We start from the raw sequence: 27,963 nt of genomic DNA, 5'->3' as shown, positions 1-27,963 counted from the left end.
ACATTCACTGTACTAGGGAAGTACTGTTGATAATTAGCTACTTCATTAGGGCTGCAGAATACTTCAGATTGTTTAAAAAGTGGCAAATTTTTGAGTACTTTGATTTTTGCCTGCGTATGTATGTATATGATCAAATATCCTTTCATGAGGCCTGTAACTTCATTAAGTGACAGGAAAGTATTTGACTTTGTTAAAGGGATGCCACTGTCTCTGTGTTATCTGTTATCCACAGGCTTTTCTCACAGAAAGAATCAAGCTTTTGATAACACCTTGATTCAAGGTGGTTTTATTATTTCATAAGATCTGTTTCTGCTCTCTCTTAATCTTGACTGTACCTAAGGCAGAAATACCTAACCTTTCTTCTAGTACAGATAATCTGTATTTTTTTTGTATTTCATCCTATAAAATATGTATTTAAATACTTTAAAAAAACGAGTTGGATTCATAATTATTCCTAGTTAATTTCTAATTATCAGAAATACTTTCTTTTTAGTCAATATTAACTAGAAGGCTAAGTAATAGCATCTTCCGTGGTTTCTGAGTTGACTTCTAAAATTTACCCAGTTGAAAAATCTGGTAATTTAATTAACTTAACTTCGCTTTATTAAAGTTGTCTAACATTAAGCAGTTAATATTTTCTGACAACTGTGTTTGACTTTCTACAGGTTGATGGACTGAATTCTCTCCATTCTGTCAAATCCACTCCAAACCGATTCACTAAAACAAGTCAGGGAAGAAGCTGGAATACTGGGAATGGATCCCCTGATGCAATATGTTTCTCTGTTGACAAACCCGGTGTAGTTGTAGTAGGATTTTCTGTTTATGGTGGAGGAGGAATTCATGAGTATGAGTTGGAGGTATTAGTTGATGATGTAAGTACTGGATTTGGGAAAACCATTTGAACAAAAGTAACCTCCAACTTTTTTTTTAAACTATGTTTTACAATGTGATATTGTCACGTTCTTATTCAATCTAGTCTACCAGTAAAACATTGCACTGGTTGTCGAGTTTTTTGGGTTGCTTGTGGAGGAGATTTTTGTGTAACCACAAGCTACATACCATTCCTAGTAGGATCCCTGTCTTGGTTATTGTCTTGAACTTTACTTTATTACAAATAACATTTGAAGTATAGGGGGCATTTCAGTTTCTGCAGCTAAATGCAGATTAGTACCAGTTATCTCTCTGTAAACTGTGAATGAAAGTAAGAAATTAAGTTAAAACAAAAAACTGAAGAGAAGGGTTATGGCCTAGCAGCATGACTGTACCTACATGTTTCATGTGCTGCTGATATTCTCTCTTAGAAGTAGCATAAAACTGTATTGTGGGTTCTTGTAATGAAGCAAAACTCAGTTTTTACACACAGTTGTTGGCTATAACTGATGATTCTGATCTCTTCCAAAGGACAAGCACAGGTTACTATGGGAAATTAACCTCTCTGCTCAGTAATTTTTCCCTTTAGGAGAAAGGCTTTACTGTTGACTCTGAACAGGTTTTTCATCTTTTTATTTGCAATGCCACGTGTAAAAATTTATGTAATGAAACATTAGTTGCACAGTTGCTTGTGTCATGTACTTACATTATAAATGTGTTAAAATTACTTTGTTTCTTTGAATCAGAGTGATCATACTGGAGATGCAACTCATTCTCATAGATGGACGTCTTTAGAATTGGTTAAAGGAACTTACACCACAGATGATTCTCCTAGTGACATAGCTGAAATCAGACTTGACAAAGTTGTGCCCCTGAAGGTAACTAAAATAAAAGCACATCTGTAGGTTTCATAGAACTTCTTTAGATAACAAAATTGAAATGTTCAATGTAAATTGTCCGGGGTTTTGTGTGCACATTCACAAGTTGATCTTCACATGTGTGCTTCATAAAGTCTAGGTTTCACGCTGTAAATGGAAAGTTCTGAATCCTGTCAACTAAAAGAAATTAGATCCCAGTTTTTATAATAGCATAAGATAGGTAGTAGTTGCTTAGTAATTTTAGAATATTTTTGCATGTTCAACTTATTTTGTGCAACTTGGCAGTTAATTTTTTGGGTCTGTGCTTACTCAAAGCAATTAGTAGTAATTTAAGTTACGGTCCGTAGTTTGGGAACACAGAACAACTTTGATTGCTGGATCTTTTTTTTGTTTAATTTCATTTGTAGAGTGCTTTGAAGGACTTTTCAGACTCTCCAGTATTAATGTAAAATAATAACTTTCATATACCATGAAGCCATTAGATACTTGTTTTTTAGTGCATACTGTTTTTGGCTCTCCATTCTAAGGAAAATGTGAAATACGCGGTTCGTTTGAGGAATTATGGAAGCCGGACTGCCAATGGAGATGGCGGAATGACGACAGTTCAGTGCCCAGATGGCGTAACGTTTACATTCAGTACGTGTAGTCTGAGCAGTAATGGCACTAACCAAACACGAGGACAAATCCCACAGATCCTTTATTACAGGTTTGTGCGTTGTAATGATTTATTTCTCAGAAAAGTGAACAAAACCATCACAGTGCTATTATACCACATCTGGTTTTAAGAAGTGATAGAAATAAATGCATCCAGAGTGTGTTTCTGATGCCTTTTCTAGTCTTGCCTTAGGTTCTGGTTTTTTTGACTTGACAAATAATTTGGTGGTTGACTTCTTACAAGATCCATTGTTTACTACTTTAAAGCTCTAATATGGGGAACTCCTAAGATACGCTATTTCAATTCCTGTTTTTTCTGTATCATAAGAGATATTTGAGAGATTACTCACTGGAATGTTTATCTCTGATTTATTCAGTTCTTCAGTTTCCAAAAATGATGGCATCACGTAGTGAAGCAAGGTCTATTTGTATAGGAACTGTCTCCTCTGTTACTTAGAGTTCAAAGGTATAAAAAGAGAAATTGCAGTTGCCTGAAGAAAATCAATTGAAACATCTGACTGTGCTTGCAGGGAAGCTTTACTTCAGCCTTTCAGGATGATAGTAGGAATTCACTTGTGTTAATGCTTTTGCAGAAAGCATTGCTTTCATGTTTGAGATGCTTACCCTGATTTGTATAAAGACATGATTGTCAAACTGGCAGTACAACGCTGATCAACAGAAGATGGAAGGAATAAAAGGATCAACGAATAATAATTTACTTTTGTATTTGATTGTGTGAGGGGTACCTACCTAATAAAAGATCTAGAAGATATAAAAAAGTAATGCTACACCAACTGATGTATTTTAGACTAACCAAGCACATGAACACATTGCTCTTAAGAAGGTTTTAAAGAAGCTAAAATATGGAGAAATAAAGTGGCCAGCAAAACTATAATAATAGTATATTTGAAGATACAGGATAGCTCTAAACTACCTTAAACATGAGATTGTCCTCAAAGATCCAGCTTGTTAGTAAAAACAGTAATTGCTTATTAAAGAGTGGAATTGCAGTGGTGCAGATCATTATACTTTAATTAATTTAGTCTTCTGGAATCTTGAAATTTATTATGAAGTATCGTAATTGGGAAGCATCATTATGTAAGAAGGATGACAGAAGGTAAGGAAAATGTCTATTTTTCACTCTTTGATTATCTGCTTTTATACAGGCAAAAGAGAAAATAAGGAGAAATAACAATTTATTTGATTTCAGAAAAGCAAAGGACATAGTTTCAGTAATGGAAGCTTCAAGGCATTCTAACTTAATGATATATTAACATATGAAAAAGCCTCACACCAAAGTCCTGTCTTCAGATCAGAACAGTCTCAAGGTTTTTTCGTTTCAACTGATAGAATTTGAAGAAGCTTTTGAAAGACTAGCAGTACAAGTCAGAACTGTTACAGAATAAATTGTGTTGAAAAAAATTGCAGCTACTGACTGTAATCACAATGTCTTTTGTAGTTTGTGTGAACAAGATAATAATGTGTGAACAAAGTAAATAATGATGCATGACTGTGGTTATGGACTTAGTTTGAGGACTCATAGTTTGATATATAATGATTTGAAGTTTTGATTTGTCTACAATAAAGAAACAAATATTCGGTCAACTATTACAGAACAGCTGGTAAAAGTCACATTTTGTTTGGAGGATGCTCAAATACCAATAGAATTCTTTCTCATGCATATGCAAAGCAAGACCACATACAGAAGTTGACGCACTTTTGATACGGGCAGAAAAGTTTTGGATGGATGTGTTGGAAAAGTACTCAGTTGAATTGCACCCACCATCAGTGGCTAAAAAATTCAAATGAAAAAGGCTTAAGGCTGACAGCAAAGCTACAATTCTAGGACACATTAAAAAACCAAATAATCTTTTTGTAAGAATGATTAATTCACATCACAGAGAAGGAGAGGTATTCTTGTTCCCTGAACTGCTCACAGTAAAATTTTTGAATGTTCTGAGGTGCTAGTCCTGAAATAATAATGTTCTGAAATTAGGTTTTGCAGGTTAGATCTTTCTGGACAAACATAAGATATCCAAAAGAGAATGGGAGATGTTGTTCTACATGTTGACTACGTGATTTTATTTCTCTATGCCAGGACTTAATCACTGTCATATTGAAGGCTTGAATTAGATTATAATTGTCATTTGATTGCTTTGAAAAAGCAAATCAAACCACATCTTTTATATAATTTACTGAAATGGTACTGTGCATAATGTTGTTGTTTAGGTGAGCCCAGTTTGACATACAGAGGGGATTTAAAAGAAAGAACTGTTTGTTGAGGGTGAGCCCAAGACTGTATGCCAAAGCCATAATTAATCTTTGAAATAAGAAGGATGAATCTTTTTCTCTCTTATGTAAATTCAGAAATACCCATTAACAAAGTTTGACTTGTTTCTGTGAGGCATTTAACATTGCTCAGTTTTTACCAAGACAGGCACCTGGCTTTGGAAGAGCATAGCAATTAATACTTTTCTGTGGTTTAAAAGGCATGTAGAGAAAAGAAACACTGCAGAAAAATGCTTTTTATGCTTTTTGCCAAATAAAGTTTTCACAAAGGACTAACAGTGAGACATTCCTCCAAAATATCCTCCATGATTTCTTTTGTTTTCTTTAACACTGTATCACAAATTGTTTTGCTTATTCTATGCTAAAAACTAGTCGTTTTTTCAGTGTAATTTCGTGTTTGTGAACTTGCTTTAACTTAATCCACTATCCAGGAGTGAGTATGATGGAGATCTGCAGTCACAGCTGTTGAACAAAGCTAATGAAGAAGACAAAAATTGTAGCAGGGCTCTTTCTGTCGTGAGTGCTGTTGTACGAGCAGCCAAAGACTTGTTGCACAGGGCTCTTGCTGTAGATGGTAAGGCTTGAGAAAGTTTACTTTACTTTTCAAAACTTGATACTTTGCTAGCAGGCCATCATAAGTAGAATATCACCTGAATTCAAGAAGTGTGATATTTCTCTTTTCCATTCCAAAGAATATTTTTCTAACCTTTCATTCCTATAGATATCGAACTGTGAGTAACTTTTATAGAACATTGAGTTATACTTGTGATATCATAGTCAGATACCTTGTATAAATTTGCTCATCAATTTAGCAAGTGTCATATTAAAGCTGGTAAGATTCTTTATTTCCAAAGGATGTTCTATGACAGGTTAGTTGCAAATTCCATGTGTGTTTTGCACAGAAGTTGTAATCAGCAGGACTGGTTAATGTAGTTAATATATAAGCACTTAAACATCCCTTTTTGAGAAATGTGGATATCAGCCATTGTAGCCAAAATGTCCAGAGTATTACATAGTGCTATAAAAATTAATTTGAAGAGCTGGGAGGACTGCTGTACTAACTTTTATACTGTAGAAAATACAAACACAGCTTCACAAAATGACAAAGAATGCAATAAAGTAATGCTCCAAGAGAAGGACATTTTTCAACAGAGAACTGTATATAATGACATACTTATCTTGGGTGGACTTGGCAGACTCAGAATTCAACAGTCCCTAAATAATGAAAACAATTTGAAGTAAAAATAGTCTAGGAAATAGAAGTTTAACTCACATAGGGCAAACCAGAAAAATAAGATGTGCTTTGAACTATAATATGTTTATTAATAATACCTCTGTTCTAATTATCTTTATTTAGCTGAAGACATTCCAGAATTACTCAGCTCTTCCAGTCTGTTTTCAATGCTGCTTCCCCTCATCATAGCCTACATAGGACCAGTAGCAGCAGCTATTCCCAAGGTATGCTCCTCAGCAGAAATTCCTGAAGAAATGTATGAATGTTAGGCAAGGGAAAAGATTTACTCTGAAAATTTGAACATTTTGATTTCTTACTATTTTGTAAATTAGTGGTTTATGTTGGATAACATGACTCATGAATTTTCTAAGAGTCAGTAATTTTAAATTAAATTGAAAACAGTATTAAAAAATACCTTAAGGGAGCAGAGAAATATGACAGGCTTTAATAGTAGGAAAAGATAAGGAATGAGAAGAATGTAATTTACAACTTATTTATGAACATTGGTGGGATTAAATGGGTTTTTTTTTTGTTATATAAGTTCTATTTTTACAGTAAACAGCAAAAGCATTTGCTGTTTTAAATTAAGATTATTTCTGTCAACTTCAGAGGTTGAAAGATGTCAGCTATAAATAAAAGAACATTTCTTTCCTGTGGCATGGCATTCTTCCATGTGCCTGGTCTGGGATGCTCTTGAAATCTGTTATTAGATCTACAAATGTCAATAATCCTTAGCTAGTAGATGCTATTGCCTTTTACTGCTTTTTCATGAGCTCTAAGCTGTTTTCTGACTACTTTTAAAGGGGGAGGAAGAACTGACCACTTAAAATCTAGCAGGCATGTTGTGAAAGACAGTGTCAGATTTTAGTTACCTTGTTTCTTCGTTGAACTGGGGTTTGAAACAATCAGGTGTTCTGCTTTAGAAGTGTTCCTCTGCTTAGAAAATGGCATGAAGACTACAGGGACCAATGCAATGCTTAAGGTTACATGCATTAAAATATGTTGAATATTTGAAAAAAAAAATTAATATTATTATAAAGGACAACTGAACTATGACTTTAGTATGGTATTTGCTTTCTGTGAACTTGTGCTTACTGTTTGTTAATGTTCAAGGTTTTAGCAGAAGCTGTTTTAGGGAAAGGATCTCACAGTTATGTACAGACTTGTCTCAGCTTTGGCAAGTCTCCAAGAGGAGCTTAATGTACCAATGCTTTTCCTATCAGGATTGTGTAGATGCAGAATTGAAAAATGATGGAATGAATTGTAGTTAGTGATAGTCTGAGAATGTTCAAGCAACCATTGAAGAGAAATGGAAGTATTAGAGTATTGTTTTCACCAAGTTATAATACTTTATAGTAATACATGTGGTGTTATGTTACAGGTTGCTGTTGAGGTCTTTGGCCTGGTACAGCAGCTACTTCCTTCTGTGGCAGTTCTGAATCAGAAATATGCCCCTCCAGCTTTTAACCCAAATCAGTCTACAGACAGCACCACTGGAAACCAGCCAGAGCAAGGGCTTTCAGCTTGTACTACCTCCAATCACTATGCTGTTGTAGAAAGTGATCATCCCTATAAACCTGCCTCTGTTACACACTATAAGGTGAGCACCATTTCTAAGTGTGCATGCTGCTTCTTAAAAGCTTGACACGAGTTTTCTTGAGTCAATATTTGCTATCTGAAAAATTGTTGCCATGGATGATAATTAATATGGTCCAATATAGGATATAGTTCTTTATATTGTTGCTGTACTCTTTTCTGGTCAAAACTTTCTACATCAAGTATAGTGGAAACTAGTGAAATTTTAACTACCTAATTCAGGTGTCTGCTCTAAGTCCTTAAATTTGCATAGTCTTAGATTTTTCTATTGTCATATACAGTTTCTTTGCTCTAGCTGTACGGACTGTAGAAGTTCAAAGTCTTTATGTATACAGTATATAATCATAGATCAGACCTTCTTACCTTAATGCTAGAACAGTGCTTTGAAAAAATACCTAAAGTCAATTCTAGTCAAATTAACATCCAGAAGTAGCAAACGAATAATCAAGAGCCTGAACAGGATATTAATTATTATTCTACTATTCCACTCCTTGTCCTGTGAGACAGCAAAACATCCACTGTGGAAAATGTAGCTACCATGTGATCATCCTGATGCAGTAATGCTTACTTTTGTCCTAAAAGTTTATGGAACATGTCTAAAGCCTCGCGTTTAGTGGTTACTGCATTTGAATTTCTGTAGCTATATGCTACTGTACTGCAGGCCACATCCACAAGTGGGATTCAGCTGCTCTGTACTTTTCTGGGATTGCACAAAACAGATATTCAGTATGTTTGTTGAAGTTTGAGTTTAGAGAAGGTATGAGAGTTCAATGTCTGTAGTAGTCTGTGCTTTTGTTTAATGAACCTGTACAGAGTTCTTAAAAACAATCACAAGTGGTGTCAGCACAAATGCTTAATCAGAATATTAAGTTATAATACAGGATTCTAATTGAGTAAAGTGTAAAGCGTTTCAGGTGTACATGAGTTTCAAAGAATAAATTAGGTTAATGTTAATTTAAAGCATATCAAAACAATTGTGCAGAATTACATCATTAAATCACTTTTGTAGACTAAAGTAAAGGCCAAATGGAAATGAAGAAATAAATGTAAAAAAACCCCGAGAACTCCAAAGGCTCGGACATAATTAAATTGTTGCTTTGTTTTAGGTGACTTTTCCTGAATGTGTCAGGTGGATAACAATAGAGTTTGACACTCAGTGTGGCACTGCTCAGTCAGAGGATGTTCTTCGTTTACTAATTCCTGTCAGAATTGCACAGAGCCTGGGATTTGGACCAAAGCATACTTCTGTCCATGAAAACCTTAATTCATGGATAGAACTGAAGAAGTTCTCTGGATCTTCAGGATGGCCCACCATGGTATTAGTATTGCCAGGTAATAAATGATACTGATGTTATTACTAGTAATGTGAGTTACTAAAATAATTAAAGGAAGTTTGATTTTTCTGCAAAATTATCTTAGCAAACGAAGTTGAAGAAGGATCTTTATCCAAGCTGGCAAGTTGATTATATTTATAGTAGGTTTCTTGCTTGAAGTGTTGATCTGCTCTTCTTCCCATGGTTTTAATTCACACTTTACATATAAAGGCTGAGTTTTGTGTATATATATGTAAAAGAAACATACAAAAAGAAGAGGAATATGTTATTTATTTTGTTTATCCTTTTACTTGTTTAAGGGAATGAAGCTCTTTTTTCTCTGGAGACTGCATCTGACTATGTGAAAGATGAAAAAGCTTGTTTTTATGGTTTCAAATGTTACGCAATTGGATATGAATTTAGTCCAGGATCTGATGAGGTAAGGAAAAAGTGAGATAGTTATAATTGCTGCACCTAATAAATCTCTCCTATAAGGCTATTTTTTGAGGATAAGAATATTTGTATTTCCACTTAGGACTAAGTGACACTGGCAAAATATTTTTAGATTCATTTTATAAAAGTTTTAACATCTTTTGTTAAAGACATTATTCATTTGGGATGGCTTTTTGCTTGGTTTGTGGCAGTCTACAAATACATAGTGTGGTTTTATCTTCTATGTCAGTGGGATATAAGATTTCCTGAAGTTCTCATCTTTTCTTGCATCAGAGGTCCAAAGGTTTGGGGCTTTCAGTGATTAGCATTTTGCTGTCACTACCAATTGAATACATATTTGCATTATTTTTCCAGTGCTCACTCTACACCAGAACTCTCAGACTCCTTGGAAATGCTGTGCGCATTTAGGCAACCTCAGATTTTACCCAGTGGTCTCCTCATTTTGCCTTTAAGGACATGAGTCGTTTCCACCACTCTTTATTGCAAAGGGAAGATTAAATTTCTTGTCCTTGACCCAGTGCTTTCTTTTGGCTTATTTTAAGAGATTATTGAAAACACTTAATAAGTTTTATAATAAACCCAAAAAATGAGTCTTCCCTTATCCTGGGAGTCTTTGTCCTGTCAGTTCATGTGGACTTCACAAGGTCTGCATCTTGCTTACACTACAACCCTCACAGAAGATTTGCCTCATCTTATTCCTGGATTTTGCTCAAGCTAAATCATGTGTTCAGGTTTTCAGAATGTCAAGTTCTTTGGAATTTCTTTCCATATCAGATAGAAAACATACTGTAAGATTATTATCTATGGTGGGCTCAGTGGCTTTCAGCAAAACCAGATTTATAATTCCTAGAGATCTAATTAGTCTGTTTTTCAATAAAAATAACTTTTGCTTAACCAAAAAAACCCCATGTAGATTGATATGTCCTTCATTTTCTTTAAAGCATTTACAAACAAAGCTGCTGGCATGTTTTGAACACTCAGTGCTAAAACATGCTAGCCAATACCTTAAGTCTAGCATCTAAGAAAAGTTTTAAGTAATTGTTTTCAAATGTACATTTTATTCTAAAAAGTTTGGTACACTGTCCTGTGTCACAGCAAAGCATAGCAGTAGCTGTATGAGAAGAAATACATTGCTGAGAAGCTTTACACTGGGACACACAATATTTCTTAAGATAAACATTGGCAGGAAAACATTTATTTTCTGAGATACTAATTTTGTTTTAAATTTTTTTAAATTTGAAGGGTATTATTCAGCTGGAGAAAGAACTGGCAAATTTAGGAGGATCGTGTGCAGCAGCTTTGATGAAGAAAGATTTAGCGCTTCCTATTGGTAAGAACATACTTTGTTATTTCATCATTGTCCATGTTTTCTGAATTAATAGTACATTGAAAGCTTATTGTTGCTTTTAATTAGAGATAATACAAAATTGATTCTTCAAACTGAATGAATCAAACAAGATAATTAAGTTGGTGGTATTTTCTGCTTACACTTTTCCCTTTGTGTGCATATGGGGAGGAGGGAGACCTGGTCATTTAAATTTGAATGAACTCACCCCATCCACACATAGTGTATCAGTGTATGAACTGAGTCCCACAGTTTCCTTGCAGTACTTCATAAATGTGCAGGTATTATCTTTGTATTTCTCTTTCACTGCTTTTTTTCTCCCCTCACTCCACACCTCGCTGAATAAAAACATTCCTGCAGCATTAAATTGCAGAATTTGAAATTGCTGGTTTAAAATTGAAAGTGACCATTGCATCTGTAGACCTTATAGCTAAAAATATTTCTACTATAGCTTTTTTACAATTAGAAATTATATACTTTTGCAGCAGGTGCAGCAAATAAAGGTTTATAGTAACCCAGTTGCAATTTTAAAAGTAAGGAAAAAAGAGTTTATGAAAATTAATGGATATGGAGATTGAATTAGAACTTCTAATGATGCAGCCATATTATGTGTAATATAATTTCTCTTAAATAGCATCAGTATATAGCAAAAACAGGCTCATAATATAGGATACTTTTTGATGGTTTTAATTTAGGAGCACAAATGAGAGCTTGGATATTGTTACTCTGGAAGCATAGATTAATGAGCAGGAGAGCATTGATCAGTGTGGAGTTATAATCACAAAACCTACTTTGTATTTTTTAACCCAGTATTTTGCTTGTGTATTTGGATTGTGTACAAATTTCTTACTTTATGTTGTAAGGAGGCACCTCAGCTGCACTGGTCAATCTGTATTTCACTCTCCAAAGTACAGGCAATTCTGCAGGTTAAATAGTGCCCTCATCTGTTATCCCTCAAACTCCTTAGTTTTGTTGACTTCCACAACACCCCTTTATCTTGCTGTTCTTCTATGCAACAACAACAAAAAGATGAAATTGAAAACCTTCTAACTTAATCTCCCATATTTTATAATGCCTTGTACTTCTCTCTAGGGAGCTTTTTTTGCTTGTTCTGCCTAAATGCCTAAAACAAGAAGGGAAAGTAGGTGACACATAGATTGACTTTATGCTATCAATGGAAATTTGAAATAAAATATGCAGTTAAGTTACCTTCTTTGAGAGTTACACCCAAATACTGTTTGAATTACCGCATTCAAAAGGTTGTTCTTCTTGCCAGTTGAAGACTTAAATTTAAGATAGTTCTTCCTGAGAGAGATCTGGTCTATGAACAAGATGGGACTTAACAGCAGTGTGACATTTGTTGATGTATTTAATATTATTGCATTCTTAACTGTATCAGATTGGTGGATTTCTGAGGGCCATTTTTAGATGTCTTTATTTCTTTGAATTTTAAAAATGCCTTGGGACTTGATTTTTCTTACTTCTTTCTTCTGTCTAGTAGAATTGCCTGACGTGTTCTTAAAAGAGTAGAAAAATGGTAACCTTATCTGTTCTACTCTTCTGTTAAAAGACTGTATTTGGCAATTCTGGTCACCTTGGAATCAGACTTTTGAGTTGTATTTGTGAGAAAGAAACATTGTGTAATAATATGTATTTGAGCTTTGTGTTTTAGGAGGAATCATGATTTACAAAATTGTACAGAGTTTATCAGGTTTTCAAATAATTCTACGAAGGTAAGCTCTTAAAAGAGTTTACAAAGGTAAGCTCTTAAAAGAGAGCAGCTGTTGCATACTTATAGGTACTGCTTCCCAGAAACCATCTTGTCCTCCCAAAATCTTTCTGAAAGTATCTAGCCACATCCAAAAACTTGCCGTACATACTGTCTTGGAGATAAGAAAATAAGCACCAAATTTTTGTTCTATGTAACTTACGTTGTTCCTTTGTGTGTGCACTGAACTACACAATACTGCATGTTTCCTATGTTATTTGAAAATACTAATATTTCAGCTGCTGATTGAACAGTATGACACATCATTATGCAAACTTGAAATTTGTAATATAAAAGGCTTTGCAAAACAGAATTTAATTTCATGTTCTACAATATGTAGATAAGTGTCAATATAACTGTTATATTTTTCCAGCAGGTAGTGAGTTTGAAGAGGATCTTGAGATACTTGAAGAGGCTGCCTTACAGGTATGCTGCAGTGTACTTAAGCACATAATTGCATTGAAACTTTTTGACTGCTACAGAAGAAAATAATTTGTAAGGTTTTTATAATAGAATGGAATCCAGCTTGTTGTGAAACAGTTTAAGAAAATCATGCAGAATTTTAGTATTTACATTAAATCATATTTTATAATGAATGTGCTTGGAAAAAAATGCATATAATGTCATATAGAACGTTAGATGACCAAGTATTTCAAATATCTGTTTGGCTGAAATTGCACTATTTAGCAAGTTTTAAATGTTACCAAAATCAGTCTTTTACATGTCCTTGTAAATAGAGAAATAAAATCACTTTTTCAGCTGAGCAGTGATGTTAATCAAGTCCCAAATAATGTGATAGCAGTTGTTCTGGCTTGCTGATGGCCTTTTGTTGAGTGCAATGGGAGCTAATGCTGAATCTCCCTCAACTCAAGGTCGTTTAACCTCTTTTGGCATAAATTATTGTTTAATAGACTGAGATGACTTTTTTTAAAGCTTTTATCAGGGTAAAGTTTATTCTTCTCCTTGAATGGTTTTCAGTGCCCAAAATGCCTGTACCGATGGTGTCATGTTTTAGGATAGTGTCAACATCTTACTGAACAGCTGTTCTATGTCTCTCTCTTTTTACCCCCAACCTCTGCCCCGCCAAAAAAAAAAGGTGTGCAAATCTCACTCAGGCATTCTTGGGAAAGGCTTGGCACTATCTCACTCACCAACCATTTTGGAAGCTCTCGAAGGAAGTCTTCCACTGCAGGTCCAAAGCAACGAGCAGTCGTTTCTGGAGGATTTCATTGCTTGTGTGCCAGGATCAAGTGGTGGACGACTCGCAAGGTAAAACTGCATTGTTGCTTGTCTATTTAACTAGCTATAGAACTGTCATTGTTATTTTAAATACTAGTTAAATAAAACTATTTGGCTATATTGTTTCCATTAATACATTACTTAAAAACATGTAGGCATTCAGATGTTCTGTGTCCTTTCTTAGCTCTGTGTCACATTTGTTTAGAATAAGAATTTGTCTTTTGGGGGTTGCAAGAGGTTTTAATGTTTGGTGGTTTTCTTTGCTGTAGGTGGCTTCAGCCAGATTCATATGCTGATCCTCAAAAAACATCATTGATACTGAATAAGGATGACATTCGATGTGGTTGGCCAACTGTTATTACAGTACAAACAAAAGACCAGTATGGGGATGTTGTTCATGTTCCTAATATGAAGGTAATTATTGTAATCTTGGCTGTTCTACTTCATCTTGCTGTCTTTTAGTTCTTATTGTAGGTATTCCAGAGAATACTCTTGTATAGGACAGAAAGTGGTATTCATAAATTCATTGTACTCAGACTTTCTTACCTCTAAATCCACAAAACCACCAAATTCTGTATTATGCCAGCACTATTTCATGCAATTCATAACTTGTCTGTGATGAACTACACATGTGTAGTTGCATAAATAATCAATCACAAGTGAGGTTTGATGGTAATGATGTGTTAAGGTGACAAGAATCCATTTTTTAATTTGTAAGCCAGGAAAGAGTATTATAAACCATAGACTTTGTGATGGAAAAAAAGAATCAGAAGCACATTGATGGACCACCTTGTAGTTACTTTATTTTAGACTAGAAAAATATTCTTCCCTTTTCTGTTTCTAATTCTTGGAAGTTCCTGTAGTCCTTGCAATTAATAAGAATAACTGGCAAGGACTGGTGTTCCTGTGTTTGCCTTCAGTCTCTTCAGTTAGCCACTGTTTTTCAGTACTGGAAAGGAGGTGTTCTTGACAGCCTCAGGTAGAGTTAGAAGAACTTTGCACATTTTGGGGTAAAACCTATGTGGTATGTATAAAAGTGGACTGCCTGATTTGAAGTAGTCAAGCAGTGCAAACAAAACAAACACAAAATGGTTGTAACCTAATAAATTAGGTTACTTCTGTGTTTTAAAGCCCACTACTGCTGTGGAGTAGTTGGTTTTGTTCAAGCCCAAGTGTAGATGAAATACCTTTTACAAAGGCATGATTCGTGTGATAAAAGCTCTCAAATCTATTCTTTGTATATGATGTAATAGTTGAGAGTTTTCTTACAGTGAGCTGTAAACCTAATAATGAACAGCAGTTCTACAACAGTAACACAAGAATCAGCTTAGTCACAAACACTGCTTGAGTGAAAGTTGTATGTGTGATTACTGACTTAAATTAGTGACAGAACGTGTAGAAAACTCTTAGTGATTTTACCCTATCGATCAGGAAAAGGATATGTCAAAATATTATCAAAATTATTGCTGGTTTTATTATTTAATTACTGTTCACAAATGTATTAAAGTGACAAAAATCTTAATTCAATTTATCATTCTTCTGGACTTAGTGTGCAATGCAGTGATGTAACTTCTGGTAAATTAAGTCAAGTTTTGATAAAACGGTGTGTGAAAACTGCCGTATTTAAACGTCTGCACTTTATTGCAGATTTAGGATGAGTGACACATAAGCTTATTTTCCAGGCAGTCAGTCTGTCTGTCAGAAAATTGTGTGCAGCTGTTACCTGCACTAATGGAGATCCCTGGTGCCTCTGGGGGAAAAAGTCAGTTGAAGCATTCATTGAAGAGCACAGTATAAACATCCAGTGCTGGTGTGAGGTGACAGAGCCAGCCAGGATCCACTCCAGCCATTGCTGTTCCAGATGCAGTGGCCATGATGATTCACTCTGAAATCTGTGCACTCACTTGGAAGGCTCTTTCTACTTCATTGCACTTTTCTGTTGTGGGAAAACTTCCCTAGCCATACCAGACTGTTCGCAGCTTCCCAGGGAGTACTCTGGGACTGGCAGAACTACAGCCCGTGCTGATGGTGTGCCGAGTCAGCAGGGTGCTCCTGCCCTGTAGATTGGCATCTTTCCAAGATGCTGTGCTTGGCTTGGCAGATTCAGTGTAGATACATTGGGTTTTGACACAGCTGGATTTACAATACTCTAAGCACTTTGTACTCCATCAAAGTTAAAAGAATGTTTGTGTGTGTGTTTTCTCACTAAATCATGTTCCCTCTTCCACATCTTATTACAGGTAGAAGTCAAAGCTATTCCTGTTTCTCAGAAAAAAACATCTTTGCAACAAGAGCAAGTTAAAAAAGTGCAGCGGATACCTGGGAGTCCTGCAACAGCTGTTTCCCCCAGCAGTGATATGACCTTTGGAGGACTTCCTTCACCAAAGCTTGATTCATCCTACGAGCCAATGATAGTAAAAGAAGCTCGGTATATTGCTATTACAATGATGAAGGTAAGTTACTGCAATTTTACTAATATAACTATAGAATTCAGCATTCCAAGTGTGTAAAGGTATGCAATAGAGAAGGAAAAATGTATATTTACTTTTGGTCACAGTCTGAAAATATATTCAATGCAAATTACTTTGATTATGTATTAGTTCAGCAGTAAACTAAATACATCAAAAGGGCCAATTGCTTAAACTCTAAAGCAGTTAGACTGGATTAGCATAAAAAAGAAAAGTTGTCTTTGATTAGACGGATTAACAATTTAGTCTGAGTCACTCAGGAGAAATAAAAACAGATACTGAAATGGTGAAGGGAAAGTCAAACCAGTATATTTATATGGAGTTGGAGTGGTACAGTGAATACGTATTTAAAACTAGAGCAGGTGAACATAGGAAAAGATAAGAGCTCCGTATAGTAAAAAAGGTCATACAAACGATTTATATAGCAATGCATATGTATTAAGCAGCATCTGATGAAATGAGCTGGTATTAAATGGATCAACTCAGACACTTTTCCAGGAGCAGTTTTTAAAGAAGTGAAAACTGAGCAGCTAGTATTGATTTGATTGAGTATATTATAGCACATGCAATAAATTTACATATGTGTACCATACTGACCCAGTTAAGAGATGTGACATGCTGTGTACAACTAACAGTTGCACAGCTTAATGAGACAGGATTAGCCAGGAGGGTACAGAAGGATAATACTTAGTAGTATAATCATTATGGATTTGTAGGGGGGGCAGAACCAGCAAACTAGCACCTTTTAGAGGGTACAGGGTTTTTTTGCAAAGGGTAGTGCAGCAGTAACTGTGTGTAAATAGTCCAGCTGGGTACTGAATAGTGTCTTAAAAGATCAGTGAAAGAGCTATTAAATCAGTGTGGTGTACAAGAAATGGTTTAAGAACTGCTAAATGATGTGCATATCAAGGTGTGATTTTGGCTTTATTTGGGCTACTGCAAACATCGCTTCTTGCTTTGCTGCTGCTTGCTTCTTTTAAAAGTGACTTGAGGGGAGGCAGAAATACACTATTGGTTCCAAGTTAGGACTTAGATGATGTTTCTGATAGCCACTGTCCACAGATACCTGCTGCTTCTTTTCCAGTGATAGGTGTCAAATCTGCTCACATGACTCTTGAGTGGCGTATCTTGTAATGCATGAGATGCTCTGGGGTAGGTGATGGTGGTGCAAGGGTGGGGTGTTCAAAAACTTTTGTAGATTTGATGCAGTGAGGAACGTTTAATATCAGCTAGTTAATATGTAATCATTTTTTAATTGAAATGAGGCTACGGGAAAATGAAAACAGAAAGATTCATTTAAAATCCTCTTAGTAGATTGTAACAGAATTAATCTTCATAAAGATAAAAGTAAAAAGACATGAAGGTTAAATTAAAACAGCATCTCTCTTGTTGAAACATGCTTGATTTCCATATTTAGCGCTTTTCCAGGGAATCTTCCCAAGGCTTCTTTCAATTTAAGTCCTTTCCACCCAAAACTTTATGAATTCAAGACATTGTAAATATTCTGTTCTATTTCCCTGCCTGCATTATTAAGAACACTCATTTCAGTGTAAAATGCAAATGTCCCCTGGCATTTGCATTTTATACAGGCCCACACATTGTATCAATACAAACATCCAAATATGATTATAAAGTCTAGTTTCTCACTTGATAAAAATATATATAATAAATAATGACATGTTTGGGGGACTGATACCCAAAACCTATATCCTAATATAGGGACCCAAAATGGCTGATCTTCATTTATGTTCAAATGTTCTTATCACCTTTTGTTGGTTTTGAGTTAACAGGGGAATCTGGTAACTCAGCAACTATTGCAGCCCAGAGAGATTCTTGCTGAGGGACTTTGTGCACTTCTAGGACTACGACTGCTTACTTACAGGGCTTTTCAGAGCAGTGATTTCACGAGACACCATATATGGAAGTGAACCAGGTCTTTTTTGTAGTCAAAATCAATGGAAGTATCACCTCAGTGTTGAGGGAATTTCATCTTCACTTGGAGTTTAGAGAAAAAGGATCTGCAATTTCATTGATAAATCCCCTTGGCTGGTTTGCAGGTTTGACCTGCAAAATATTTGTTTTCTTATCTTCACATGGTCTTCAGTGCACTGCCTGGATTCAGAAGGGTTTTGTACAAGTCAGATTTGAAGAGATTCAAAGACTTAACAAGGGGTTTTTTTAGCAGTAGCAATCTTTCTTATCTAAATAATGGCTCTTTAATGAGACAGTGAAGATACTCTTTCATGTGTGTATGTATATTTCTGTGTTTTGAAACTTGTTTCTGATTCCCTGATCAATGCTTCTGGGGTGTGTAAAGTTAGATTGATGTGCTCTTTAAGAGAATGCTCTGCTTTCTTTTATTCAAGACAGCGGTATAATCGATAACTGTTGGTTTTATGTTTGAATTTATTCTGTTTATAGGCATACGAAAATTATTCTTTTGAAGAACTACGCTTTGCTTCACCAACACCAAAGAGGTAAACATTAAAAAATTTCTTTTGGATAGGGACTTAAATTAATGTATCCTGACACTTCTACTTACACTCAGACTCTCAAGTGTGACTGACAGGTAATCATGTCTGAAGGTAGAAACACGAAAGTCAAGTATTATGTTTTCTTACAGGTAGCAATTTTATTTAAAATCTTTTTTTCTTAATTATTCGAATGTTTTTTCCATATTTGTATTAGCTACTCTCCGAATGTGTTCTTTTATCATTTGCTATAAATAAGTGTGGCATAGAAGATTATATTTTCATAGTAAATAATAGGAGGCTAGTGTATTGTAAAGGAAAGAATTGTATTTAGATGATCTGCTAGAAAAAGAGTAGTTTCCAAACTAAACATTATACTAATCATTTTATATATAACATACATGATGTCCAAGAAGACAGTAACTGTTTAATGATTTTAATTGTTTTGTTTATGCCTAGACCCAGTGAAAACATGTTGATCAGAGTCAATAATGATGGTACATACTGTGCAAACTGGACTCCTGGAGCTGTTGGTCTCTATACCATTCATGTTACTATAGATGGCATTGAAATAGGTACTTAATTTTCACTATATTTAAGCATAAATTTATATTATATCCACTTTGTATACTGACACATTTATGTCTTGGTGCTCATAAGATGTAATGTTACTGTTCATAGCAAAACTTAGCAGCCAAGTTTTCCTTCAGAAGCTTTCTAGCTAAAACAGTAATCTTTTTCAGAAGAAAAAAACACTGCAGATAGTCTCACATGGAAATGGGAATATATATTGCAAATTGTGTATTTATAATGTGGTTAGACTACCAGATTAACAGACTCTCCTATTCTCAACTCTCAGTATTGAAAGAAGAATGTCTTGTTGCAGCTGAGAGTGACAGAGAAGTATAGTTAAAGGGGAAAAAAACTCAGCCCAACACTGAAGAACCTAAGGAAAGGTGAAATTGTTCCTGATGATGCTGGAATATATACTGTCATTTATTCTGGAAAATTGAGAAGATGTGGTCTTAACTGAGACTCTACCTGAACTCTTAATTATTTGTACTAATTTTTAAATGCTTGTGGTTCATTTCTTGCATCTTTTAGTTATCTTGCCAGTCTTGGGGTCTGCACTATGAGATACTATAGCGTGTGGTGGAAAGAGTGCCCTTCCAAAAAGCACTCTGTATCTTGAATGCTCTCATGTTAGCCGTACTGGTGATATGGTGAAGATGGTAGTAGAAACACTGAAAGTGTTGTAGCTGGACCCACATCAGGTAAAAGGGTTTGTGTGAGTTCACAAGCACCAGCAGTTCCTCTTTCCCAATTCTGTCCAGCACCTTTAGTAAACAACACATAGTGATACTCGTAAGTACAACTACACGTCATTCACATAGAAATGGAGTGGGATTTAATTTTGTGTTAACTACAGAAGATAAGATGTATAAAATATTATTGATGGTTATCTCAGTTCCTCAAACTGGAACATTTGCTGTCATAGGAGCCTGCAGTGCACTCTGTTGTATTTTTTTCCAGTGCAATCTCTGGAGCAAACTTTACCCTGTGGTTTACATCAGCTGCTATTATATTTTTACACAGATTCTACCATCCTCAATCATTGCATAGGGTAAACTTTTAGAAATTATAAATATAACTGTTAACCTTCATTTTTAAACAGGCATGAGTATACTCTAATACTTACCTATGCCATTTTTCTGCAATGGAACTTTCTTGCTCAGTCATTATATTAGACTGTGACCTCTGAAGCTTTCATGTACCTATACTTGAGCCATAATTCATCAGTTTTTGACTGCTTAAGTATTGGTAATAGTTTCTCTTTGTTTCAAGCCTTTTATGTTCTTGTTGCTTGTAGATTCCTTCTGTTACTGCCATGCTTGTTTAAAGGGATTTTAGTGAAATAAACAGGTTTATTGCTAGGTCTGGGTGCTTCTTTTCAAGATGTTGTTCTTCAGAGGGTCACTCTGTAAAATGAAACAGTGTTTGCTGGGACAATTTCAAGGTTATTACTCAGGGTTATATTCATCTATTACTTAAATTTTTGTGTCTTTCTTCACATGTATTTACATGTATTTTTCTTCACAAACAAGAATATCACTTTCCAGTGCCTTCAGATTTTATAGCAGCATTGGTAATTAAAGATGCCAATTTTTTACCTTATAGGCCTTTTCTGGTTGTATAACATGGCTTTTCAGGTTCTTATAACTGTCTCTATGTACTGCATAAGAAACTGCCTCTCCAGAAGCTTTCACTTGCACCTCTCAAACATTAGACTCTGTGTTGACCATTCCTTGAAACATAACCCTACAGACACTGTTAGGATACAAAATTACCTGGTAGTGCTTTGTACATACACTGTGACAGATATCTAATAACAGCATGAAACTACGTCTCTGTAAATCTCCATGTATGAAAATAGTAATGTTCAAAAATTAATACTTTGCACCATGAATCAACTGCAAGTGTTGATTTTGGCAGACAGATAAGTAAGTACTTTGTTTACTCTGAGTTGTAGCATGGATAAACTCTAGTTACTGTTTAACTGAAATATCCCCTTATTTATTTTTTTTTTTTAAACTGAGTCTTTGTTTGCTTATAGATGCTGGACTAGAAGTGAAAGTAAAAGATCCTCCAAAAGGAATGATACCTCCTGGAACCCAACTTATTAAACCAAAAGCAGAGCCTCAGCCAAACAAGGTTTGGAGAACTGAAAAAAAACCCCCAAAACAGATATAGTTATGTTTGGGTGGGATTTTGTTATTGTTTAATATATATTTTATCATATAGTAGTGCTGCAGACTTAAGGATATTTGCAGATCACTTTAACGTGCTGAATGGAATGAAACTAATAGGCTAGATAAAATGAAACCAATTAATTTCATTTTCTTTCTGTATGTGAATTCAGAAAACTGTTAGAAGCTCTACAGAAACTGCCTTTACCTTGACTTGTCACACGAACATTGCACAGCTGTTATTAAAGCCACAGACAAAATTTTGCACTATTATTAGTTCTTTTTCTTTGTGTGTTGTACTCTGAAATTAATTGGGCAAAAATTTTACAAATACTTTGTTTGTTTTGTCATAAGCATTTTCAATCAATGTAAAATCCATAACCAGTTTCTTTAGTGCTATTTTCCTTCCTTTGAATGGCATGATTGTTTTTTAGAGGTATCCTTTCTGTAGCTTTTGGCATCCCCATTTCACCTTATCATTCCACCCTGAAGGACTAAAGTAGACACAATAAAGCAAGTAAGCTGAAATGGGTAGCAGTGGCGTAAGGAAAATGCCCAGATGAGGGAACTACCTTGCACTCTTGCTTAGATGCAAAGGAAGGGATATCAAACGAGGTGCTGAATTTTTTTTTGTGGCATAAACCTGTATTAAAGATGTGGAATTCAGACAACAAGGTTGTCTTTCCCTGTTTTACTGAAATTGGGAGGGTGGTTAAAAAAATACATGGTTACAGAAAGGATTGGGTTTTTGACAACTTACCTATGCAGTGCATACTGATTTATTTTTTTCTAGATTTCAGGGTAATCTAGAGACAGTAACATTTTGTATAGTTCCCCAGTCTTTAAACTGCATCTGACATCTGCTTCTAGCACTGAAAAGATTCTTTTTCCCTGCAGCCATGCCTCAAAATAAAAATAATAAATGTGCTTTTAGTTTCAGTGCAACATTTTATCCCCCACTTGGTCTCTCTTTTATTTTCTTCCCAAGAAGCTTCTTTTAGACTTTCTCCCTTCTCTTGGAAGGAAGGCTTCCCGGTTAGTTCATTATCTTAATTAGGACTCCCAATTCCTACTGAGGGAGATTTATCTCGTGCAAGTTAATGATACCTTTACCCAAGCTGATCATCATATGTGTTGTTTTGCTCTTCCCAAGTTGAGAGAATCTGGTTTGGTATGAGATAAATTACTGAACAGAAGTTCTGTTTTTCTTTTCAATTATTACAGTGGAAATTGAGGTGACTTGTTCATATGTAATAACTCTTGTGTTGTTAAGAAACAGTCTTCATGACAGTTAAAAGTACTTGACAAAAGTCAGTCCTCTGGTGTTCTGAGATGTTATGTAGTGTTTAATCCTCTCCCTGTGTTGTTCTACTTGCATGTCTCATTTCTTGTTCCAAGTTGTAGTTTCTTTGAAAAAGGAGCCATCTTTGTCCCATACACAGTGTCTGTAGAACCTGCTGAAAAATTAAACTAGACCTTTCATGATAAATCATTTAATCACTCATCTTTCTTCTGTGTCGTAATAAATCACATAACAAATCAGGATAATTCTTTGTGTATCAACAGCAGTATTGTAAGTAATATAGGAAGGTAATAATTGTACTGTGCTCCATGTTTCTGAAGTTAAGAATGCAGATTAAACATGTATCAGTCAGAGACAGTCCAATATACCAAATCATGTTTTGCTTAGAAAAAGGGCCTAGTTGAGCTCTAAATGCTTCTTCATTATCTTTGTCAGAAATTTCAGATAGTTATAACCAAAGGACACTAACAGTGCGTTCTCAGTGGCGATCTGTTCTCAACTAGAAACACCAAAGTATTTTCATTGAGGCACTGGAACATTCCAGTTTTGTAGCCAAACCTTACTTGAATTGCAAGTTGAAAATGGGTACTGTGTTATGATTTTATATGTGTATTCTTCATTTTCTGTTATTTGAAGTCAGGTGAAAAATCTGAAGGAGACTGTGATAGTGATCTGTATTCAGCCTGGGGTATTTGACCCATAAGGATTGCTGCCTCCGTATTAGCTGCAAAGCTTAAATTAACTAACTTGCGGGAAACTTCATTCCACATCCTACTGAGAAAAACATGATTTTTCAAGCTATGTAATGTAGCTTGAAATGTATGTAGGGTAGTTGGAACAAACTAGAAGAAAATGGTCCTAATTTAGCTGAATTTGAAGGTGCTACCAGAATGATTGGTTATAAACATGTTTTGATGGTTTCTACTGTCCTGACACAAGTAGCTAGCATTGATTGCAAAACCAAAAAACAACCACCAAACCCAAAAGCTCTAGGCCGGGGTTTTTTTTTTTCATCCCTTTCTAGAAGGCCAACTTCCTTGTTAAGGTTGCTTTATCCTATACAACACCCCTTTGTGTTGTGTGAGGTGTACCTCTTTGCAGATTTGTCAGATAAGAAAGCACAGCAACACAGCTCTTGAAAACTGCTGTGTCACTGTAGGGGTGATGTACATCCTCATTGCCAAGCCCTTCTGCCATAGTCACTTCTTTAGTTGGAATCCAGTTTGTGTATGTTCCATGGAAGAACTGCCTACTGAGGTGTTGCAGGACAGAGTTAAAAAACCTTTGTGCTATACAGAAATATTCCAAGTAAAGAGGTGCTATATCAGAAAGAAGACACGGACAATAAAGTTTTTCATCATGGTCAGAAATTAGCATAAGAGAGCTCTTAATCTGTTTTTTATTGTATTATCTGTCAGTGGATCTGATCCTTAAGCAGTTTCTAGTTATAGGTTGAGGTGTTTTATTAACTAGTTGGGTTAGCTGTTGCAAAAGGGAAAAAGGCTCTTTCGGCCTGTGCATACTCAAAATCTTGAATATGAGTTTTTCCTCTAAATTAAAATTTTTAATAAAAGTTCTAGCAAACTACCAAAGTGATTTTCTGAAGTAATATGATGCAAGGACCCCTAATTTGCAAGACTTTGTTTTTGACTTGTCTATGTTTAGAATGCTGTCAGCAGTGATTCAGCTTTTTACTTGTACAAGGACCTTGAAAGTCTTAGTTTTGTCTTTTGAGAGAATGTAAGTATTACGAGTAAGAGGACTGCAAATAACCAAAACCTTGCACATTTTGGAGTAATTTATATGTGAAGTCCTTTACATGCTTCTGGTTTTGGGGTTTTGTTGGTTTTGTATTTTGTTTTTTAAATTAGCCTCAGAGTAAACACCATTTCTTAAATAATTTCTTTTAGAAAAAAAGATTCACGCACTTAGCTGCTACCTTTCATTCTGTATCACTGAGTTTTTTCCTTACGTATCATTCAGTGCTTTATTTTAAGTTATAGATTAAATCCATACTTCCATTGATACTTTTATCACTTTTACCTATGGAGTTTGAAAATAACCTTCCAAGAAAATGGTTTTATACCTTATGCATAGAATGTATGCATCTCTGGTTTTAAGAGACTAAATAGGATTGGTTCTCTATGGGACAGGTGCCTGTTAATGTTTGAACAGTAAAAAAAGTGATAGTGAGTAAGAAGTGGGAGATTTTGGGGTGCTGTAGTAAGTCCAATTAACAGCAAGGAGCCTCTGCTCTAACCCTCCTGTGAACAAAAGAGAAACTATTGAAATAGCTATTTGAAAGATAAGGAAGTAGAAAGATAAACTCTTTAGCTAAGGAAAATATCCAAATTTTGGTCAAAAAGCTGACTAAAAAGAATACTACAGTAGCACAATTGAGAAATGGTAATCCCAGGCTGATCAGTTAGGAGAAGTAATAAATTTGAAAATGCAAATCTGGTGAAATTTTCAGCAGTGAATAAAACATGTGTGTTAAAAAAATCAGAAGCTTGTTAGCAGAAATATTTCCAAGTCAATGCATGCTTACATTATGTTTTTTTGGAACATTACAGTTTTATTGATTATAGTAAAAAAGTGAAGTTACACAGCAGCCATGGGAAACTAGCAACAAACTGTAACTCTTAAGACTGCTGTCTTGTCACTGGCATTTCAGAATCTGTTAAACCTATTTCTTTTTACTCTAAAAGCTCTGTTCCAATTTTTTTTCTTCCTTACTGTCTTTCTTTGCTTCTCTTAGGTTCGCAAATTTGTGGCCAAGGACAGTGCAGGGCTTCGTATCCGTAGCCACCCTTCCCTTCAGAGTGAGCAAATAGGCATAGTGAAAGTCAATGGATCCATCACTTTCATTGACGAGGTAATCAATAAGACATTTCTGTTGAAAATTGGGCTAAGATGTAAAGGTAACTCATGGAAATAATGGGTTTTTTTCCATGGTTAGATGTTGACATATATACCTTAAGACCATAAATTGCAAAAATCTAAATTTACTAATTTAGTTTTTCAGGCTGTCATTTCATTTTAATATACTTACTTCAAAACCTCTGTAACAAACATTTGAGACTGATACAAGGAAAGAAAATTCCTTGAGTTCATCTTATAATACTACCTCTTTAAGATTTAGCTTTTTAATACTTACTGTTTCAACTCTGCACAAAAATTCAGATGTAGATGTTCTTTTCATTACATCTTTTACTTGCAGATCTGAAAGATCACTACTAGCGTGTTAGACTACTATGCATGTATTTTTCTTAAAATATAACTTCATATACAAGGAATATTTTTGCAATTTACTAAGTCATACCAGAAAAAAAAAAAAAGGGAAAAATGGGAAGTGGGGAATTTATGAAGCTTATCAAGGCTTGACTTTCTTTCCTCTTTTATTTCAAAGCAGTTCTTATTACTGCATGATCCGATTTAAATTTATCTTCACACCTTGACGTATAAAAAGATAAGCTTCCCATTGCTTTGGATTTTGTCAATATTCCTCTTTACCTCTACTTACATTGTATCAGCATTGTGAGGATCGTTGCTTCTTTGCTGCTGTTGTCTGCCTGAATTCTGTTAATCCTTGCTAGCTACAGAACAGTTACAGGAGGGCATGGCTCGTTCTTGTTGCTTGTTTCCCATAGATCCACAATGATGATGGTGTTTGGCTGAGGCTGAACGATGAAACAATAAAGAAGTATGTTCCTAACATGAATGGTTACACTGAAGCCTGGTGTCTGTCTTTTAACCAACATCTTGGCAAGAGCCTTCTGGTACCTGTTGACGTAAGTAAAAGGTGCCTTTGAAAAATATCCAAAAGTACACTCTATCCTCATTACAAGACTTTCTTTAATTAAGGCTGCAAAAAGTCCTGAGGTAAACAATATTTTGATTATCAAAGACATTATACATGTTTGCATTTTGGAGGGCTGTTGTGTAATGAGGGTGGAGTGTAGAAAGGTATGAGGCTTTTTATGTTGAAGCCTCTTCTCCTAGAAGACAAACAAGTAAAGGGACTGCTATAACAAAAACAGAATAGTATTAGATTGTGGTCTGCACCAGATGTTTCTTATGCTGGATAGCATTGTCTGTGAAGTGGTCCACTGGTGCCATGGTTTCAGAAGAGGCTTCCAGCTGTCAGAATGAATGTAATTGATGCATTTAAAAAAAAAACCAACCACCAACCAAGTAAAATGTTCTTTAGGCTCTGGGTTTTGTGGATGTTTTTTGTGAGTTTTACACCTGAATCCTTAAGTTACCGCTTCATTAACCTATCAAAGAATCCCAGAGCTTCAAGACAAATGTTGAATTTATAGTAAGAGTAAACATAATTTATTTGAGTAACTTTAATGGTGATCATTATCACTACAGTTTAAAGGTTACACGTTTTGTGGAAACCAGATGCACTTTTCTGAAAAATGTAAAAGGCAAAAAGGAAAAACTGTATCAGCCAAACCAGTGTTTCTCAAAAGATTCATGAAAGTGCAGGCCTTTCTGGCTCGTCTGTTTTCATGCATTCCCCAAAGTGGGCAGTGCCTTGTTTTCTTCTGGGCAATATGTGAGAATCAGATCTAATTGCAAGTACTGCTATTTAGGTTTGATTTGTCATCTTATCTGAGTGAGCTGCTGCTGCAGTTGAAGCTAGTTGAGAAATATTTCATTAAATTGAACACCTGCAACCGGTAATATCATGCTGTTCATGTTTTTTGGTTATAGAAGAAATGAGATATTCCCAGTTCCAGTGAAATCGGGCTATTTGCTAGTAGATAAATCTGGAAATTCATAATTCCCTGTGGCTGATGATGTGAATAGGTCTTCTTGTTTACAAATAATCTGTTGATATATTTCTATTTGTAGATTTCTTTCAATAGAATCCTTGTTTGGGAAATTATTTTAATTTTGCATTTGGGAAGCAAATTATTTCTGTACTCAAAAATCAGTCACCCAAATATGCCTGTCATCATAGTGTTTTTCTAGTCTGTTGTAGAATATATATGAAAACGTGGAAAAAATTAAGCTTTGTTTAAAGTCTTGCCTGTATTTTTTGCCTTAGAAAATTGGTAGCCATTAGAAAACTGCTATGTTATACTTCCATAAAATATTAGTATTTCTGAGCAGTAGTTGAATTTTACCAGTTCACCTATGATAAAAGTGAATTCATCTTGACCAAGTAATTAACTTCAGTAAATATTGTATGTTTAGATGGGTGTTATAGTCTGCTAGATTTTTCTTAGTTGTATGGTTTTTTGGTTTGTTTTTAGTTTAGCTATCTTCAGTACTTTTTTCTTGTTGAAGGGAATATTTTTGAACTCAGCAGTTTTCTGTGGTT

At 35.1% G+C, this 27,963-nt stretch overlaps 1 protein-coding gene across 14 annotated transcripts in view; it reads left to right on the top strand.

The window, feature by feature from the left end:
• MYCBP2 (MYC binding protein 2) overlaps window positions 1–27,963 on the top strand; it is a gene marked incomplete at its 5' end in the record, with an annotated part of 179,777 nt that overhangs the window by 97,051 nt on the left and 54,763 nt on the right. For 10 of the 14 annotated variants that reach the window (XM_082277905.1, XM_082277911.1, XM_082277913.1 and 7 more), the window contains 18 exons: window positions 666–872; window positions 1,617–1,748; window positions 2,276–2,454; window positions 5,123–5,265; window positions 6,049–6,149; window positions 7,307–7,525; window positions 8,628–8,853; window positions 9,155–9,273; window positions 10,530–10,617; window positions 12,774–12,826; window positions 13,497–13,669; window positions 13,909–14,053; window positions 15,880–16,092; window positions 18,529–18,584; window positions 19,038–19,153; window positions 21,193–21,290; window positions 25,387–25,503; window positions 26,279–26,419. In XM_082277905.1, the coding sequence (XP_082134031.1) occupies window positions 666–872; window positions 1,617–1,748; window positions 2,276–2,454; window positions 5,123–5,265; window positions 6,049–6,149; window positions 7,307–7,525; window positions 8,628–8,853; window positions 9,155–9,273; window positions 10,530–10,617; window positions 12,774–12,826; window positions 13,497–13,669; window positions 13,909–14,053; window positions 15,880–16,092; window positions 18,529–18,584; window positions 19,038–19,153; window positions 21,193–21,290; window positions 25,387–25,503; window positions 26,279–26,419 (2,526 nt within the window). The remainder of the gene's footprint in view (window positions 1–665; window positions 873–1,616; window positions 1,749–2,275; window positions 2,455–5,122; window positions 5,266–6,048; window positions 6,150–7,306; window positions 7,526–8,627; window positions 8,854–9,154; window positions 9,274–10,529; window positions 10,618–12,773; window positions 12,827–13,496; window positions 13,670–13,908; window positions 14,054–15,879; window positions 16,093–18,528; window positions 18,585–19,037; window positions 19,154–21,192; window positions 21,291–25,386; window positions 25,504–26,278; window positions 26,420–27,963) is intronic. The other 4 variants (XM_082277904.1, XM_082277912.1, XM_082277909.1 and 1 more) reach the window with 1 other exon arrangement.

Source organism: Coloeus monedula (assembly GCF_965178545.1).
Source record: "Coloeus monedula genome assembly, chromosome: 3".
Lineage (NCBI taxonomy): Eukaryota > Metazoa > Chordata > Aves > Passeriformes > Corvidae > Coloeus > Coloeus monedula.
Note: the sequence above shows the minus strand (reverse complement) of the source record. Positions and strands in the feature narration are given on the sequence as shown.